At 34.7% G+C, this 21,544-nt stretch overlaps 1 protein-coding gene across 1 annotated transcript in view; it reads left to right on the forward strand.

The window, feature by feature from the left end:
• LOC115432778 (polypeptide N-acetylgalactosaminyltransferase 10-like) overlaps positions 1 to 21,544 on the forward strand; it is a 268,778-nt gene that overhangs the window by 195,508 nt on the left and 51,726 nt on the right. Inside the window, exon 7 of the mRNA XM_030153782.1 lies at positions 3,897 to 4,014. Within this exon, the coding sequence (XP_030009642.1) occupies positions 3,897 to 4,014 (118 nt within the window). The remainder of the gene's footprint in view (positions 1 to 3,896; positions 4,015 to 21,544) is intronic.

Consider the following 21,544-nt stretch of genomic DNA (forward strand, 5'->3'; position numbering starts at 1 on the left):
AAAATTCTAGCCACCACCTAAAATTTGCACATTGTAAACAAAAGAAAATTACAAGACTAGCATCTGTCTGCCAAGTGTGCCTAAAACGCACTATTTCTTCCATTTGATATGTATGATTAGGGCTGACCTTGATTTACAAAAAAACCAGAATCAAATTAGAGCAGAAAAATAAATCAATATATAATATTTAATAGTTTGATTTATAGGTGTGCATTTTACGCACACTTGGTGACAGATGCTAGTATTTTTGAACATTTGACCTAGCGCCAAAAATAATCATGCAAATTAACCAGTGTTGGAGTTAATCATTGACATATGCCAGGCTGCAAAAATCAAATAATATGTGATTCACTTTTTATGTGGTATTTTGAAAAAAAAAAAAAAAAAAAAAAAAATATATATATATATATATATATATATATATATGGTTTTTGCATTAAAAAAAATGGTTTGTTTACATTACAAACACGGCATTTAAAGGGTTAAAAAATGTGACAATTATTGAGTATTTGGTATTTTTATTTACGGCTCAAGTTGATGAAATAGAAAAAAAGTGTAAACGAATTAATAACAAACTCTATGAAAACGTTTTTGACATTATTCCACAAGTGTGCCAAAAAGGCACACTTGGTGCTTAGTAAGGGTCTTGCTGGAGGATACTGGAGGGTTAAGTAAAGGAGTTCAGTACCTCTTCCATCATTGTCTGCATGTGAACAAGGTGCAAAAGTAGTGACAACGCACAACAACACAGAAATATCTCTTAGTTTTTGAGGAAAGCGCAGAACCTGTTGTAATCAGCGCTACCTTCATTCCATCGTTTTTGCCTCTGGAGAAGGAAAAACTTCAAACCCGGTGCTGTTATCACAGGAGGAGTCTGTCTCTGTGCTTGGTGTGCATCAGGCGTGGGAAGCCTCCAGAGTGTTCTTCACCGCTGACAGTACAGCAGCTCCCCGCTCGCCTTTAATTGATCCTCCTCTGGGGCGACTTCGAGTGCGAGAGCTCGCTACCTACAGCCTCCGACTTCCACCTGATGAAGATCTTGTAACTATGACAACCATCGTACCTGAAAACCGAGGAGGATCATCATATATCTTCCTGTAGGAAAAACAAAGACCTTGATTATGTTTCTGTTATTCTTGCAATATAGTGAATGTATGGAAGTGACTGCTGCCGGGCTATTAATTCTAGTGGTCACAAACAGGCAGCAAAAAATGTATCTGTTAACCCTCCAGTATCCTCCAGCAAGACCCTTACTAAGCACCAAGTGTGCCTTTTTGGCACACTTGTGGAATAATGTAAAAAAAAAAAAAATCATTACGTTTTTTTAAAATTCTTTTACAATTTTTTCTATTTCATCAACTTGAGCCGTAAATAAAAGTACCAAATACTCAATAATTGTCACATTTTTAACCCTTTAAATGTCGTGTTTGTATTGTAAACAAACCTTTTTTTTTTTTTTTTTTGATGCAAAAAACAAAAAAAATATTTTTTTCAATATACCACATAAAAAGTGGATCACATATTATTTGATTTTTGCAGCCTGGCATATGTCAATGATTAACTCCAACATTGGTTAATTTGCATGATTATTTTTGGCGCTAGGTCAAATGTTCAAAAATACTAGCATCTGTCACCAAGTGAGTGTAAAATGCACACCTATAAATCAAACTATAGTGGCAATATTAGCGATATTAGAATGGAAAGTTCACCGGCAAACTTTTTTGTCACTAACATAAATCACTAGGGAATGTAACGTTAGCCAGATAGGTATGAACTCGGGCTGTTCTGCCGACAAACATAATAGTGAAATGCACAGATTACAGCGCTCAAAGCAAACTTTAGTGGGTTGCTAGCCTGTCATCCGACTTACAACTGTCTTACTGCGGGGGGGTAATTAATGCTATGCAGCGCTCGTGAACCCTCAAGAACAAGCGTTGCTCGTTCCGGTACTCTGGAAGCGTGGCTTCAGGGGGATGTCTGAAGAAATGGGTTTGGACTTCTGAATTGTGCATTTTCAAAATATAGCTTGCTCGAACCGTTTTCCAGGATCGCCTACCCCACCTTTACCTGTTTAATACCTGTTGATCCACTAATCCTATCAATACATGTAAATAATAAATAATTGGTGTAAAATACTGTTTGTCATCTTTTCATGGTCATCAGATATGACCCATTTGGATGTTCAGAGGCTCCGTAGTTACCATGGAAACACGTGATCTTCTACAACATTGATTCACCAGTAAAACCCATGGAGTTGGATCAATGACAGTGGATGGAGACACTTGGTTTACATTCAGTTATTGATATATTTTACTGGAAAAGTCACTTTTTTGGCAGTTTCTTCTGTTTCTGATATAATAATCTTTGAATTTACTCTGAGCTTTAATGAAGATTAACATGATCAGTGAATGAAATATAGGAAAATACCTGATTTTCACTTAAAAATAAAAACTACAGAGGATCATTTTATATTGAACGGTGATAAATAGGATGGGAATTTATAAGAGTTTAATGATTCTGATTCCATTATCGATTTTGCTTGTCGATCCGATTCCTTATCGATTCTCTATTCGATTCTCATTGGGTGAGGGAATAAAAGAGTACAAATGGGTTTGTTTGCTCTGCTGCTAGATTCACAAGGGTTGCTAAGTAGTGTATCAAACGTGACATTCCTGCAAATGAATCGCATGCTGTGTGGACAAATGTTTGAGCATATTGGAGGGATTTCCCCCTTTTGAAGAAATGGAAGAATTCTCAGTCATTTAGTTTGAGCTTCCTTTAGTTTCCCATAATCAACGTTGCCCTCCTGCATAAATCTGAATTTGTTTCAAACAATCATTGATTGTTATTAAGTAAAAGGTGAATATGACAGGGCTTGTAGCAGGTCACACAGTGAAAGATGTACAGACAATTTAGCTCAGCGGTGAAACTTTTATTATTATTATTATTATTATTATTATTATTATTATTATAAACTTATTTTTATAGTGGTTCTTTGATTCTTTGGCCATTTTCCAGAGAATATGAATGATAATACAAAAACTTTTCTTTCACTCGTGACTAGTGGTTGGATGAAGCCATTTATAATCAGACAGAAACTATCCAAATGACCCTGATCCAAAGTGTATACCCTAGTTCTTAATCCTCTGTATCAGCCCCTTTAACGTCAATGACTGCTGGAAGTATTTTGTGGTTGTTGTGGTTGAGATATTTTATTTTCTCAGATGGTAAAGCTGCCCATTCTTCTTGGCAAAACACCTTCAGTTCCTTTAAGATTTTGGGTTTTCTTGCATGAACTGCACGTTTGAGACCTCCCCAAAGTGGTTCAATGATATTGAGGTCAGGAGACTGAGACGCACTGGAAAAAAAATCTAAATCCAAGTGTATTTTTCTAATTTCTAGTCAAAATATCTCATCATATTTAAAATAAGACAATAATAAGACAATAAGAATAATAATCACCTGAAGAGTAACTTTTCAGTGAGATATAAGAACTGATTTTTAGACAATAGATCTTGAAAATCTTATTTCAAGAAATCTTACCAAGATAATTTTCACTTGTTCCATTTTTGCTTGAATTAAATGAAAAAAAATCTTGAATTAAGCAAAAAAAATCTAGATGTAAGATTTTCAAGATCTATTGTCTGAAAATCAGTTCTTATATCTCATTGAAATGTTACTCTTTAGGTGATTATGTCTTATTTTAAGTGTGATGAGATATTTGGACTAGAAATGATAAAAAAAATACACTTAGATTAGAAATACACTTAGATTTAGATTTTTTGCAGTGAACTGACTGATTCTCAGTCCATCTCTGGTTTAGATGCTTTTCTTGAGTAGAGGTTATACGTGTTGTTGACTCTCTGTTTCCTTGTCTTCTGTTGTGTGTCCTGCAGGTCTCCAGTGATGGCTGGTGGACTGTTCGCTGTGGACAGGAAGTGGTTCTGGGAGCTGGGAGGTTATGACACGGGTCTGGAGATCTGGGGAGGAGAGCAGTATGAAATCTCCTTTAAGGTACGTCATACACTGCAGAAAAGAATATCTGACTTAGATAAACTGACTTAGATTTGGAATATGTATCTTGAAAGATCATTACCTCCGCCGGGAGGTATTGTGATCACTTTGCTTTGTGTGTTTGTTACCTCTGCCATGGAGGTGATGTTTTTGACGGTGTTGGTTTGTCTGTTTGTGTGTTTGTGTGCAAGATAACTCAAAAAGTTATGAATGGATTTGGATGAAAATTTCAGGAAATGTTGATGCTGGCACAAGGAACAAATGATTAAATTTTGGTGGTGATGGGGGGTGGGGTCTGCGATCTCTGAGTGCTTTTCCAGTTCTCTTTATATTAACATTTCTTAAGCAATTTATCACAATTTATTACCTCCGCCAAGGAGGTTATGTTTTTGCCAGGGTTTGTTTGTTTGTTTGTTTGTCTGTTTGTTTGTTTGTCTGTCCGTTAGTGTGCAACATACCTCAAAAAGTTATGAACAGATTTGGATGCAATTTTCAGGGTTTGTTGGAAATGGGATAAGGAAGAAATGATTAAATTTTGGTGGTGATCGGGGGTGGGGGGGCCCACGGGGGGCGCCACTGATCAGCCTTGGCGGAGGTCTGCGCTCTCAGAGTGCTTCTAGTTCTAATATTATCCTCTGTATTTTGCTTTTTTTTCCAGTGAAAATCAGTTATTTTATTACATTTAATTCACTGATGATATACATCACAGGTGTCAAACATGAGGCCCGGGGGCCAAATCCGACCCGCCAAAGGGTCCAGTCCGGCCCTTGGGGTGAAGGGGGGGTCACTGATCTGCCTCTGTCTTTTCTAGAAAAGCACTCGTAGAACGCAGACCTCCGCCACGATTCAGTGCCCCCCCCCCACCCCTGATCACCACCAAAATTTAAGCATTTCTTCCTTATGCCAGTATCAACATTTCCTGAAATTTTCATCCAAATCCGGAGCACTGATCTGCCTTGGTGGAGGTCTGTGCCGTCCGAGTGCTTCTAGTTTTTTTGCATGTTTGTTTGTTTGTTTGTTTGTTTGTTAGCAACTTTACGGGAAAACTATTCCAACCATCTTTACCAAATTGTACCCACAGATAGGCCTAGGCCCTGGGACCAACCCACTAAATTTTGGGCCAAGTAGGCCAAAGTTCAAGGTCACAGCAAGGTCACAAAATCTACAATTTTCCTATCTCTCATCATTGAGCAGTTTTCCAAAATTCATCAAAAATTCAAAACAACTCCAATTCGCCTCCAATTTGATCCACCTGTAGCTTAGAACAACATCTTGTATCTGGCACAAAATTGTCCACATCCGCTGTGGAATGTGGACTCTGTGGACATTTCAGTTTAACATTGAAAATCCCAAATTTATGACACATTTTTCATTATAACTCAACAAATATTGATTGGAATTGAATATAATTTGACATACACATGACTGGTACCAAGCTTCAACTTTTTCTGCTGTATGGAACAACCTGGAAACTGTTTAATTAAAAAAAAAAAAAAAAAAAAAAAAGCAGAGCCACACATGCACATTGTTCAGGGTGCTTGGCGGAGGTTTGCGTTCTCTGAACACTTGTTTTTCAGATTTATTTATTTAATCTTTTTAAGATTATTTGACGTGCTCCAAGAATTTTCATCTTGAGCAACAACACTTAGATCTTACGACAAATTTAATTGTTGTTATTGCACTTTTGATTAAAAACACGGTATTGTTAAGTGTAAGTATAACTGTATTGTTTTTGTTTGTTTTTTAACACAATACAGTGATTCACAGAGATTTTATAGACATTTTGAAGCTGTAAATAGTAAATATGAGTGATTTTTGTCAGTTGTAACAGTTGTTTTATTGTATGAAGAGGGAGACTGTTGGCACGGCAACCAACAAGGAGGTAGATGACGATGTCCAATAACACACTAAGGTTGCAATTTTGAATTTCAGAGGATTTCAATGAGTGCCCTATAAAGGGTTAAATCTACAAACTGCATTTTAAATTATACTATATCGGGGGTGTCAAACTCTTTTTAGTTCAGCTAAATTTGATCTGCAGTGGGCCGAACCAGTAAAATAATAACATAATAATATAGAAATAATGTCAACTCCAAACTTTTCTCTGTTTTAGAGCGAAAAAAATAAATTTACATTATGAAAAGGTTTACATCTACAAACTATCCTTTCAAAAGATGTGAATAACATGAACAAACCGACAAAATAAGTGTAATTTTAACAATATTTTTCCTCAGTTTATCATTTACACATGTACATTATAACTTACAGATCACAGTGGATCTACAAACACACAAAACATTTAATATCAGACAGAATATTGTTAAAATTGTACTTATTTCTCCTGAGACCTTTCAGGTTGTTCATATTTGTTCAGGTTATTCACATTTTTTGCAAAATTCTACTTTGTTTTAGTGTAAATACATGAAAATATTTACATTTACAAAGAGAAAAAATTGGAGTTGTCATTATTTCTATGTTATTATGATAGTATTTGACTGGTCCTGCCCACTTGAGATTGAATTGGTCTGAATGTGGAACCTGAACTAAAAGGATTGTTAATATCTTAGTGTAATTTTTGCATTTCACAAATTCATCTCAAGGGTCAGACTGGACCCTTTGGCGGGCCGGATTTGATGCATTTTTGACACCTGTGTACTATATTATATATATACATATAACACTTCCAGTATAAACTAAGCCAATCATCAAGGTGATCAGGACGCCTCTGCATCCTGCATCATCCTGTCAGGGTTTATTTCACCAGAATGACTGATGGTTTATTACATCTGAGTCCAGAATCACTGTTGATGCAGTTTACAGTGTGTAAGGCAGCCGTGGTAAAACCTGATTTACTACATAATGGATTAAAATGTTCTGAGGGCTGAGAGGATTTCAAACACCAAGAAAAACAGAAATAGTGATTCTTGAAGCTCCGTCTGTGAAACTATTAACATTTATAGTCCGTGCGTTCATGCAATGTGTCAAACCGACCGCACTAGCTCTGCTTTACATTCACTTTAAGATGCTTTTAGCAAAACTGAGAAGTGAAAATCAGCCTAATTGTTTTCTTCTCGTTATTAGTGTTAATTATTCTGGAAATATGTGTTGATTATTATTATTATCATTATTATTATTTTTTTTTCTTTTGATGAGAGAATCCTCTTTTCCTCTCATCGTTGCTGTAAATGGTTGACTCCTTTCTCAAAATAACACCCAACTTACATAATTTTCCATTTTTGGACCAATTTTTTTATTGCGCTGGTGTTATAATGCTTTTTTTTTTATTTATTTATTTTTTTTTATTAGTGATAGTTAACAAGACATTGTGGACAGAAAAACAACAACACATAAACAAAGGGAAAATCAAACAAAGAAACAAACCAAAAACAACAACAACGACACAGTAATGACAAACAGTAACAACAACAAAATCATATTACAATGAGAAAGATAATAAATGTAAAGAGCAACTAAACAATATAGCTTGGTTAGGGGCAATAGGGAAAAGTGGAAGAGGGGGGTGTGAATGAAAGAGAAAAAGAGAGAGAGGGGAGAGTGAGGGGGGAAAGAATAATTGTTGTAATAAGACAAAAATATCTAATAATAATAATAATAATAATAATAATAATAATAATAATAATAATAACACCAGTAGTCTAATTTGCTACACTGTAAAAAAAAAAAAAAAATCTGTAATTTAACAGAATTTTTACTGTTTATTTTACAGATTTTTCCTGTATTTTTAAGATACAGGGAAATATCAATGAGATGACAAAAACAGACTGTGATTTTCCACGTCAAATGTAAAATAACACGAAAAAACAGTAACTGCAAATAACCAAAAAATTTCAATTTTTTTTTAAAAGAAATTTTTCCTTTTTTCACAGAAAAATACAGTTAAAATACATTTGCAAATGTATCACAATTTCACAAATATTTCTTTCTATTTATGAGATTAAACTGTTCATTTAAAGTTTTAGACTGTAAAAAAATAAATAAATAAAATGAGATAAAATTACTGACAATTAACCATAAAAGAAGTATTTGTTCTGTAAGTTTATCAAGACTTGTTTGTTAATTGACAAATATCTTTGTGTAATTACAGGAGGTTTCACAACAAAAATGTTGAATAAATGTATTTTTGTGAATGTATAACATGTGTAAGCACTGATAAACTGTCCAAATACAGTTTTTATCAGTGGATTATCCATCTTAGTCTGATTGGAAATTATTTATATATTTATTTATAGGTAATTTGATTGTTTTAACGCATGAAAATATTCTTTATCAAACATTAAAAAGTCAAAAAAAAAAAAAAGCAAAATCACATGTAAAGTTAGTTCAAAAAACTGCATTTTAATTATGGAAAATTACCTTCTTTTTATGAGATGGTTATTTTCCATTATTTGACAGTATGTTTTTGGCACCCCTGCTGCTGGAATAATACTGTTTTTTTTTTGTTTTTTGTTGTTTTTTTTTTTTTTACAGGTTTATTTTTTTACAGTGTAGTATTTTTGTGGCGGCGGTAGCAGTGGAGGCAGCCACAATACAACAATGGGTTAAATAATTTAATATTTGTCATAATGTATTTGTATTAATTACTATCCATTTGAGTTTCTATGAAATAATTTAAATTAATATGACTATGGGGGGGGTGGGGGGGGTGGAACCGAGCACACAGAGCCAGAGGAGGGGAGGACACCATCAAACCTCCACACAACCTCCAGGGTGTTGGTGTTAAAATGCTTAAAAAGGCCTTTGTATGTAGTCTACAAACAACTTACTGATATTGATCGCATCTGTTGTGGACAAACTGATCGCTATAATCAGAGTTTTAATATCATTAAACATCTAATTGATCAGTCTGTTGGTCTTCAGGCTTTTGACTGATGATTGGGTTCATTTTCCTTTACTTGTCTAAATAGGACAAGTACAGATTTGTTATCCGTTATATTACATCTTTGTTGTAACTGTAATTCATTGGTTCAAAAGGTTTAATATGAAAGTGGCATTAGTATAACTGTTGGCGACAGCAGCTTCCATGTGCGGAATGGAAAAACAAGCCGATAGAAGCTGGAAAATCTGGGTATTATTTGTTCTTTTCATATTCAATTGAGAATCCACAATCGGAAAATGAAAAAATGACTTGTTATTTCATCATTCATGTACAAATCAATAATCAAAAATAAAAAAAATGAGTTGTTTTTCATTCTTTCAACTGTACGCACATAATTACAAATCAGAAATAAGCAAATGGACCAAATGTGAGGTTTCATGTTGACATTTCTGAGATCTGATTTGGTATGACCCAGAAGTTACTGACTTCTTCATGTCTAACGAGAAGTGTCTTCTACTTACATTGGTTACCATGGACGCACTGTATGTATTTTACATCTTCACTTCTATATATTGTAATTATTCTTTTATCTTTTTGTTTATTTCTTTGTATTTTACACTGTAAAAAAAAAAAAAAAAAAAAAAAAAAGGTATTATTCCAGTAGTAGGGGTGCCGAAAAATACTGTAAAATAATGGAAAACAACTGTCTCATAAAAATACGGTAATCTTCCTTAATTAAAATACCGTTTTTTGCCCTTACTTTACATGAGATTTTGCTTCTTTTTTTTTGGACTTTTTAATGTTTAATAAAGAATATTTTGATTTTTTTAAACAATCGAATTACCTATATATATCTATATCTATATCTATATCTATATCTATATATATATATATATATATATATATATATATATATATATATATATATCAGTGCTTATACATGTTCTACATTCACAAAAACATATTTATTCAACATTTTTGTTGTGAAACCTCCTGTAATTACACAAGATATTTGTCAATTAACAAACAAGTCTTGTTAAACTTACAGAGCAAATACTTCTTTTACAGTTAATTGTCAGTAATTTTATCTCATTTTATTTATGTTTTTTTTACAGTATTAAACTTTAATTTAACAGTTTAATCTCATAAATAGAGAAGACATATTTGTGAAATTTGCAGATGTATTTTAACTATAATTTTCTGTGAAAAAAGAAAACATTTCCTTTAAAAAATTACATTTTTTTGGTTATTCACAGAGTTTTTTTCATGTTATTTTACTTTTGACATGTAAAATCACAGTCTGTTTTGGTAATTTCATTGATGTTTTCCTGTATCTTAAAAAATACAGGAAAAATCTGTAAAATAAACAGTGAAAATTCTGTTAAATTACAGATTTTTTAAAAAAGTGTATGCATTGTCTGTTTTATCTTGTTGTACAGTGTCCTTGGGTTTCTTGAAAGGCACTTAGAAAATAAATAAATAAATAAATAATTTATTTACAAAGTGCAGGTAAGAATATAACAAATAATCTTAAGAGTCTTTGTTGTGGTCTATGGTGGAGGAGCAGGAGCGGACACACGCATGGAGTGCAGGCAGGTGAGTGAGAGAGCGAGCGTCCTATGATGACTGACAGGTCAGGGCTTTTAAAGACGGCAGGACACCAGGCCCAGGTGCAGCGCATCTGATGATTACTAGATGAACCCCGCCTTGGTCAGATCCTGTAAAGGAACAAACAAACAGACCAACACACACCTAGTGGTGTGGAGGGGTCGTCACAATAAATAAATAAATAAATAAATAAATAAATAAATAAAGATAATAATAATAATAATAATAATAATAATAATTATTATTATTATTATTATTATTATTATTAGACAAAACAACAATACCTGGAAGATCTTGACCATTTTTTTCAGCTGTCATGTCATCTTCCTTGAGACTAACGCATTTGCTGCCTCTGAAAAACATGAAATTCTCCATTATCACCAAATGCATTAGGCAGAACACTAGCAAAGCCACGATTATCCAGCTCAACACACAAAGAAGTCAGTCACGTCAGCGTCATACCAAATCAAAAATGTCAACATGAAACCCGACATTTGGTCCATTTGCTTATTTCCGATTTTTAATTTGTGCGTACAATCAAAAGAATGAAAAACAACTTATTTTTATATTTTTGATTTGTACATGATTAATGAAATAACGAGTCACTTTTTCACTTTCCGATCGTTGATGCAAAGAACGAATGATACACGGGTTCTGTAAAACTGTTCTCTTTATTGTTTTCTGTCGACTCTCTTTTTTTTTTTTCCTTTTTCTCACAGTGCAAGGGTGTCATGTGACTGCGTATTAATTCATCCACTTACTTGTCTACTGTTATTTTTCAATAAGAGAAAATGACTTTGAAATTGTCACAGTGTCAGCCTCAGGTATGAAAAGACCCCAAATGAACATGTCATTGTACTCGATTACTATAAGGCAATTACCGTCAATGAATTTGTGAAAGAAAGATGAATGATTCTGCCTCAGTTTTTTGATTCACGTCACCTGTAGTTCACTATAGCCACTTCTTTTATAATCTCTTACAGTTTGACACTAGCTTCTTCCTTCTCAATTTGGGGCATAAAAAGGTAGGTGAAAAGATAGTTTGTAAATGTAAATATTTTCATAATTTAATGTTTTTTATTGCACTAAAATGAAGAGGAAAAACTTTGAGTTGTCAGTATTTATAGGTTTTTATGCTATAATTTGAACGGTTTGGCCCGCTTGAGATCAAATTTGGGCTGAATGTGGCCCCTGAACTAAAAATTTTAGTAAAACAAACAAAAAAAAATACACTGTGAAAATATTTACATTTACAAAACTATTCTGTCACAATAAAATACAAATAAATATATAAATAAAAACAAAGATGAACAACCCAAGATGTGCAATTTTAACAATATTCTGTCTGTTACTAAATGTTTATATAACATTGTGTGTAAATGTACATGTATAAATAATAAGTCGAGACATAATATTATTAAAATTGCACTAATTTTTCAAATGAAATTTCAGTTTTTTCAGGTTTTTCACATCTTTTTTTTGTAAAATGTAAATATTTTCATAATTTAATTGAGGTTTTTTTGGACTAAAACAAAAAGAAAAACTTGGATTTGTCATTATTTATAGGTTATTAAGTCATTATTTTACTGGTCTGGCCCACTTGAGATCAAATTTGGGCTGAATGTGGCCCCTGAACTAAAATGAGTTTGACACCCCTGCGTTAGATCACAGGTGTCAAACATGCGGCCCGGGGGCCAAATCTGGCCCGCCAAAGGTTCCATTCCTGCGGGATGAAAATGCAAAAATTAACCTGAACAATCAAGGTTGTCCAAATCATTTTGGTTCAGGTTCCACATACAGACCAACGTGATCTACAGTAAAAATAACAACAAAATAACCCATAAATAATGACAACTACAAATGTTCGTTGTGAAAAATTATGTGGAAAAAATTTAAGTGAAAAAAGTAACATTACACTGTGAAAATATTTACATTTACAAAACTATTCTTTCACAATAAAATGTAAATAAATACATAAATAAAAACAAAGATGAACAACCTGAAATGTGCAATTTTAACAATATTCTGCCTGTTACTAAATATTTTGTGCATTTATGGATCCACTGTGATCTGTAGTTGTGTAAATAATAAGAGATGGAATATTGTAGAAATTGTTCAAATTTCAAACTCCAAAATTTAAACAATATTCTGCCTGTTACCAAATGTTTATGTAACATTGTGTGTAAATGTACATGTACAAATAATAAGTCGAGACGTAATATTATTAAAATTGCACTAATTTTCCAAATGAAATATCTGTTTTTTCAGGTTTTTCACATCTTTTTTGTAAAATGTAAATATTTTCATAATTTAATTGGGGTTTTTTTGTACTAAAACAAAAAGAAAAACTTGGATTTGTCATTATTTATAGGTTATTAAGTCATTATTTTACTGGTCTGGCCCACTTGAGATCAAATTTGGGCTGAATGTGGCCCCTGTACTAAAATGAGTTTGACACCCCTGCGTTAGATGCTGGGGTTAACTTGTCTCTAGAGTTGGATAAGTAACCTATCAGCACTCTTAGCCCGGAGCCTGGTGTGAAAATCCATCATTTTCTTACTATGTGAAGACTTTCATCTTATTTAAGTAATTACTGAGATAATATCACTTAACAAGGTTATTATTTTGGCCAAGATTATCATAGCGTAAAATTGTCCTATCAGAACAGGCCTAGCTGCGCCTCGCTATGGTTTACTCTATGCCCTCTGATATTCAATTTGGTTCCCTTTTTATTAAGATCCCCATTAGCTGATAGAGCTCAGACGGCTCCTGTCTCCTGAGGTGAGAAGATTAACAGGCTCTCCTACTAATCCTTACAACCAAACTGCTGCTCCCTCAGTCGGCCGGGCTCCTCTCACATGTGAAACACAATCACTGGATCCACTGGAACGGTTAATCTGGTGACACTGGGATGGGAACGCTTCGTTTTTCCAGCTCGCACACTGAGATAATGTCAGAACGAAAAAAAGGCCAGATGTGACCACACGTGCAAAGAAAAAGACCAAGAATTAGAAGTAGAGCTGCACCATATTGGAAAAAACTGACAGTCCGTGCGTTTCCATGACAACTTTTATTCCTGGTTTAATCTGAATAAACGTTAGATCCTATTGAAGATGCCCATGTAAACACCTTATCCCAGTTGAAAAAGACTAGTTCGGAATAAGGATGCTCCGATATCGATACCAGTATTGGGCATCGGCTCCGATACTCAGTGTGTGTACTCGTACTCGTAAAAGTAATCTGATACAAATGCACCGATACCACTTATGGCCATGTGACATTCACAGTTCAGTGCAGCAGGTACGCGGCGGTGGAATAATGTGTGTGGAGTGTGGAGATTTTTCAAAATAAGCGACGGTGATAAAAGTAACACTGACTGCAAGTAACGTTAAAGACACAGACAGATACGGACGCAGCGTTCTGTCCGTCCTTTGTGTACATTCCATCCATTTTCCAGGTGCTGGTGGAGACAGAGAATACCACCGGGAGTACGGAGCGGTGCAGACCACCGCCAGCGGAAGTGAAAATGAAACTTATCACTCATTTCTCTTCCTGCTGAAGCTGAGCTTTTAAACCTTACCAGTGAAAACACTGCAACATTAGTATCACATTAGTGTTCCCTCTGTCGTCTCCATGTTTATTATTACTGACTTTCTTCTTCTTCTTCTTCTTCTCAAAAAAAACTTTACTCTTCTTCATGGTATTTGTCCAGTATGGTTAATTCAGAGCGGCGCCCCCTGTTGGATTAATTGAGAAACACTCATTCCAACACATTAAATGTCAGTAGCAGCACTTTTTTTCCAGTCAGACTAATGACAATGACAATAAAGCACATTTACAAAAGGAACTAAGAACTGGAATGGGATTATTAAGTACTCGTATTGGTACTCGGTATCAGCAAGTACTCAAATGTAAGTACTCGTACTCGGTCTGGAAAAAAGTGGTATCGATGCATCCCTAGTTCGGAATAAATTTAAATCCGAATAAAGTCACTGGTTTAGTCCACTTTTAATTCCGAACTAAATTATTCCTCGGACATGTAAACCCTTTATTCCTTCCATTCTGCACATGCTCGTTGTCTTGTCCTGTCGTGATGACGCACACATTCTGCGCTGGCAGAAGAATATGCAATGCAGTCTAGTCTTCCCAAACCGTTCCAGTGGGCTATTCTGATGGGATCTACCAGCCTGGAAAACCCTGAAGGAAGAGTTCACCACTTGTTTTTTATTAATTCATTCGTCATGCACTAATGAGTTCGATAAGTGGGCAAATCAGTTTGCACTGCAGTGCACCAACTGCCTTGTTCTCGCAGCCCTTCCGTTAGCTTATCTTAGCCTAGCTTAGCATAATCGCTTCATTCCTATGGTCAGACGTAGCGGGGTTATTTTCTTTGGAGGACATGGTGGGCTGGTACTGGGACCCTGCCTCTGTTTTCCCTTGTGTGGTAAAACTGTCTGACCATCACACTCATGCTGGTTATCACATCAGACACTTTTGACAAGCTAATTAGTTGTGTTTCCTTTCGTTGTGGCAACAGGTGCAAGGCACTGTCGACAATATGTTTCAGTATCATCCTTCTTGTAGCCGAAATACTTCCACATAACTGACATTGCTTTTTTTTTGGCACCAAGTCTTTGTTTTTGGTGAATCCCTCCACCAGGAGGTTTTGTGATCACTTTGCTTTGTGTGTTTGTGCTCTCCAAGTGCTTCTAGTTTTTTTGCACGTTTGTTTATTAGCAACTTTACAAAACTATTCCAACCATCTTTACCAAATTGTACCCACAGATAGGCCTAGGCCCTGGGACCAACCCATTACATTTTGGGCCAAGTAGGCCAAAGTTCAAGGTCACAGCAAGGTCACAAAATCTACAATTTTCATATCTCTCATCATTGAACAATTTTCATAAAAAATTCAAAACAACTCTGATTAGCTTCCAATTTGATCCACCCATAGCTTCTAACAATATTTTGTATCTGGCAAAAAAAATTGTCCACATCCACTGTGGAATGTGGACTCTGTGGACATTTACATTTAACATTGAAAATCCCATTTACCACACATTTTTCATTATAACTCAACAAATACTAATTGGAATTGAATATAATTTGACATACACATGACTGGTACCAAGCTTCAACTTTTTCTGCTGTATGGAACAACCTGGAAACTGTTTAATTCAAAAAAAAAAAAAAAAAAAAATAGCCGATCCACACATGCATACCGTTCTGGGTGCTTAGCGGAGGTTTGCGTTCTCTGAACACTTGTTTTTCAGATTTATTTACTTCATCTTTTTAAGATTATTTGACATGTTCCAAGAATTTTCATCTTGAGCAACACCACTTAGATCTTACAACAAATTTAATTGTTGTTATTGCACATTTGATTAAAAACCCAGTATTATTAAGTGTAAGTATAACTGTATTGTTTTTGTCTGTTTTTTAACACAATACAGTGATTCACAGAGATTTTATAGACATTTTGAAGCTGTAAATAGTGAATATGAGTGATTTTTCTCAGTTGTAACAGTCGTTTTATTGTATGAGGAGGGAGACTGTTGTCACGGCAACCAACAAGGAGGTAGATGACGATGTCCAATAACACACTAAGGTTGCAATTTTGAATTTCAGAGTATTTCAGTGAGTGCCCTATAAAGGGTTAAATCTACAAACTGCATTTTAAATTATACTATATCGGGGGTGTCAAACTCTTTTTAGTTCAGTTCCACATTCAGCTAAATTTGATCTGCAGTGGGCCGAACCAGTAAAATAATAACATAATAATATAGAAATAATGTCAACTCCAAAATTTTCTCTGTTTTAGAGCGAAAAAAAAATACATTTATATTATGAAAAGGTTTACATCTACAAACTATCATTTCAAAAGATGTGAGTAAAATGAACAAACCGAAAAAATAAGCGTAATTTTAACAATATTCTGCCTCCGGACTCCGATTAGCCTCCAATTTGATCCACCCATAGCTTATAACAATATCTTGTATCTGGCAAAAAAAATTGTCCACATCCACTGTGGAATGTGGACTCTGTGGACATTTACATTTAACATTGAAAATCCCATTTACCACACATTTTTCATTATAACTCAACAAATATTGATTGGAATTGAATATAATTTGACATACACATGACTGGTACCAAGCTTCAACTTTTTCTGCTGTATGGAACAACCTGGAAACTGTTTAATTCAAAAAGAAATAGTCGATCCACACATGCACGCCGTTCGGGGTGTTTGGCGGAGGTTTGCGTTCTCTGAACACTTGTTAGTTGTGTTTCCTGTCGTTGTGGCAACAGGTGCAAGGCACTATCGACACAGAACACGTGTTTCAGTTTCATCCTTCTTGTAGACAAAATAATTCCAGATAACTGAGATTGCTTTTCTTTTTGGCACCAAGTCTTCATTTTTGGTCATTTTCTCTTGTTCGTTGCTCATTTTTCAATATTCTTACCAGCGACTCACTCCATGTGCAGGGGGCGTGGTCTGCTTCGGCAAACTGATTAAGAACTATTGTGATTGGTGGATCGCTGCGTGCAGTGTGTGTCAGGTATTCAGGTTGAAATCAGATCAGAACACGTTAAGTTAATTTGCCTCCTACGTTGCAGGACCTGCGATGTGACTATTGCGTATACGTACATTGCGATGACAATGCTTAAATGATATATTGTGCAGCTCTACTTAGAAGGGTTAGATTTTTCATCATCATATCATCTGTAGCAGAATAGAGTGTGGGTAATGCAAACATGTCTGAGGCTGAGCAGCTCCAGAGGCAGAAATAATTAAACCTCCACGGATAGAGCGAAAAAAAAAAAAAAAAAAAAAGAGTGAGTAAAAGTTGGAAAACTGTTGGCAAAAGAAAGAACTTTTCTAAGAGCATGCATTAAAAAAAAAAAAAAAAATCATGATATTTTATTCATGACCCGGGCATTCAGGATGTAGAAGAGATATCTGTGTACAGGCCTTAACGTCCTCATAATAGCTGCAGGTATCATGTATAAATGAATGATTCTATTCACACGTTCATCAACTGTGGAGATTGAAATAAAACAATGTAAAGTGTCGGTTAAAGAAAGAGGTCAGAGGTCAGGCTGGTGGGTTTTGGCAGCAGGGGAACTTTAAGGTATTCATTTCCTGTTAAAATTCCTGCTTAAGGCTTGTTTGGGTTATTAATATTCATACGGCAGAAGTAAACCCTGATCAAAACCATGACACAGTGTAGAAGCTACTGTATGCTGTGTTTTATTTATCGCCGTGCACACACCGGCAGGGACACGTAGACTTTTTTTGTTGCACTGCATTTTGTCTTGCAGCGAAATGTTTTATTCATGCACTTAGAGTGGATTCTGTTGTACTGTAGTGTAAGCGTTGCGTAGCGCAGTATCAGCTCGTGTGATCTGATGAAACTTTGTCATCTACAGCCGAATACACACTTTTTTTTATTTTTTGCTGGGGTTAACCCTTTATCGGGCAAGTGACTATTTTTGATCATTTCTTGTAGCCCCACTGTTGAGCCGCATTATGTAATAAATTCCCATTATGTAATAAAAGTTCAAAATGTAATAAGAATGTCACCTCATCTTGTAATAAAGCTGCATTATGTAATAAACTGACGCATTTTGTAATAAACTACCTCAATGCATTATGTAGTAAATGTTTTCGCATTATGTAGTAAGTTATTACAATTTGAGAAATTTATTACAAAATTCACTTGACATATTTTTATTTTCAGGAAAATGTAATGTGCTAAATTAATCTTTAAACTGTGTGGTTAAAGTTCTGATTCCATTACCTATAGCTCCTGTGACTAATTTCTTCTAAATTGCTCTGAAATTATATTAATTTGGATTGTTATTACATAATGAACCATGTTATTATATGTTTTTTTTTAAATAAAAATGTGCAATTTTGTAATACATTTCTCAAATTGTAATAACTTACTTCATTACCATATCGGCGGGCGGGCTGATAGGGCTAAAAAATTATATTAGGGCCTGAAAAATTATATTAATATTCATCTACTGTAAAAATATAATAAATCAGGACAATGGATGTTTTTTTTCAACTTTTGCTCAAAGTTTAGACCCTAATGCTAATAAAAGTACATCAAAAGTGTATTTTAGTGCAAACTTTAATGTTCAAACTTGATTTTTTAATCTTTGTGGGGTGAAATATACGCTATTAAAAATCTCAGACACAAACACTTAATTTATGCATATCATCGTCAATCCAGCCGAAAAAAAAAACAGGCGAGGATTAAAAAAATTCTAATTTCTCTTTTAGTTTGTTACAGTTTACTCAGGTACAGTAATAGATACAATATTTTAGACAATGGGAATAGATTCTGTGAGGTCTCTAAATGTCCATAGACACCAAGAACATCCATATGAACCTTATTATTGTGAAGTAATTCTTCATTTACTTTGGGTATGTCTTTTTAGGTGTTTTTCCCCTGAAAATATGGTCAGGGTTAAACAGGTTTTCTACATGACAATAAAAAATGTTGAAAAAATTCACAAAACTAATAAAGTTTTGTTACGTCCTCCAATAACACACTAAGGTTGAAGATTTTGAATTTCAGAGTATTTGTATGAGTGTCCTATAAAGGGTTAAAGTCAAAGCTCCGAACATAAACAGCATTAGTTGTGTATTTGTGACCTGTTTAACCTGTTTAGTCAAATAATCCTGCAGTTTTCTTTGCATTTATAGATAGATATGGTTCATTAACATACTGATTGAATTTGTGGTGAATAAATTCCGGGTTTTGCAGAGTCATCAAATAAAGTAGGCGATGAATAAAAAGGTCAGTGCATAATCAAAGTCAACTTGTAAGGTGCCTGGATATGTGAAACGGGAACATTGTGGTCATTCATTATCATCATTCAAGAAGCATTTTCACACCGAAAATTCCAAACCGTGGTCTGAGGCTGGATGTAATTAATGGATGGAAGAACCATGACGTTGCTGTTTTCTGGGTGACTATTGGTAGTCAAAGTCATTGGTGCAGCACCCTTATCACACCTCACTTTTTCCGTAATCCAACGCCCACCCCTCCCAACTGTTCTTTCATTTTTATTACTACTGGTTATTCAATGTGTCCATGCTTTGTTTTGATGTCCAGTACAAGTTTATTCTTGATTCTTGAGAGGTACAGTATTTAACTCTTTCCCCGCCAGAGCATTTTCCAGTGAGTTGGTAGCCAGCGCCAGCCTTTTTGGTCATTTTCACTAATTGTTGGAGGCTCACTGAAAATGTTGTGTTAGGAGTATGTGAACACTGAATACATCAAAAGAAAGAACAGAACTTCAACTTTTAAACGCAAGAAACGATTTTATTCTATCTTCATTCGTTCGTGAGATATAAACATTTGAATATTGGTCATTTTCAGGAAAAAAATGAATTTTGAGCAAAAAACTGAGAAAATTGCATTTTTTTTTTCAAAGATATTGATTTTCAAGATAAAACTGATTTCCTATTTACATTTTTGACTCTTTCTTCTTTAAAAACAATAACACTGTATTCATAATCACAAAATAAAATAATAATAACAAACAGCTCTAACATATCCCATCATTCCACAAAATATTAGAAGAATCTACACCAAACTTTAGACAAAACATCTTCTAAAGCACCAGGTTCCTTATCAACTTTACACATTTACATACATCAGTTATAAGTCTAACACATATTTAGTTTAGCTTTTTGATATAAACACTCCTAATTTTCAAGAAAAAAAAAAGAAACAAATTCACTAAATACTGTAGATTTATGGCCTTTCCTTGGCTGCACCAAGTCCTCCTGTTGGACCACCTGCTGTGTTTGATCTGTAATGAATTATATGGACGTCTAGTTATTTATCTATGTATGAATATATGTATGTATTTATTTCATACTAAAGCCAAATAAAACTGTGTCTTACCTGTGTCCCCGCTGACATTCTACAGCTGAACCACATCTGTGTTGAATCTGTCCTCAGTCTGAATCTGAACTCACTCTAACAGATGAACACTAGCTGTCCTTTGTCTTGTCCCATGTCTGTGTCGATCTTCTCCTTGAATGTCCACTATAAATGTGTCTTTTCTCTTCCTCCTGTCTGTCATTGTCCCCGTGTCGCTCCGTGCCCCCCCCCCCCCCCCCCCCCCTTCCTCATCTCCGTGTCGGACCCGTGCCTCCGTGTTTCCTGTGTTCCGTGTCCGTCTCCCTCACCTTCTATTTCTCCGTTCCTGTCTCTAAATGGTTCTTCTGTAGTTCCATCATATATTGAATTGTCAGACTCTGTCTCCGTAATCATTTTTAAGGCGTTTGAAACTGCACGCGGTTCCTGCATTTCCTCATTCACAGTGACTGGCGCTGTATGCGTTGCTATGGGATACGATGATTCCAGTACGAAAACGTTAAACCCGGTCCTTCATTTTTGTGAAAAAGCTGCTTAATTGTTTGTTTTTGGACTAAGGAAAGTAATTCACACGATCCGCAACAGCTTCAACTACAGCATAACAGTGAAAACACGGATTTGACAGAATATCTCGTCAATGGCGGGGAAAGAATTAATAATGACAATGAGGGCCGTTTGTTTATGGATAATGTTGTATTGATAAATATGCTGTAATTATTGAAGAAAATTGTTTAATTGTTGAGTCTGTTTGTATGACTGTTCTACCATGATCATATTGTTGTGGATAATTCAAAAACAAAAAATTACCCGGCCCAAATTCAAATCTTTTTTGTTCAGTGTGTTCCAGTTCACAGTTCATGTTCAACATCCTAAATCTCTTATTGATGTACATTCTGAACGCCTTATGTAGTAAAAACAAACTTTAATTCCTCTCTTTGTTTTTTTTTTTCTCTAATTCCACCATGTTTTGTCCCTAAAATGGACAAAAAAAAAAAAAAAAAACACTGAAGAAAAGAAACACAAGCACATACTCACAGCAGCTTTTATGACACTGAAACAAATGCAGATTCACAGCAGCACCTTTACCTGGAATCATATCTCAGGGGTTAAAGGGTTAAAATCTACAGAAAGGTGGTGTTAACTGTAGCACTGGTCTACTTTTTTTTTTTTTTTTTTTAGA

The sequence above is a fragment of the Sphaeramia orbicularis genome, chromosome 14, assembly GCF_902148855.1.
Source record: "Sphaeramia orbicularis chromosome 14, fSphaOr1.1, whole genome shotgun sequence".
NCBI lineage: Eukaryota > Metazoa > Chordata > Actinopteri > Kurtiformes > Apogonidae > Sphaeramia > Sphaeramia orbicularis.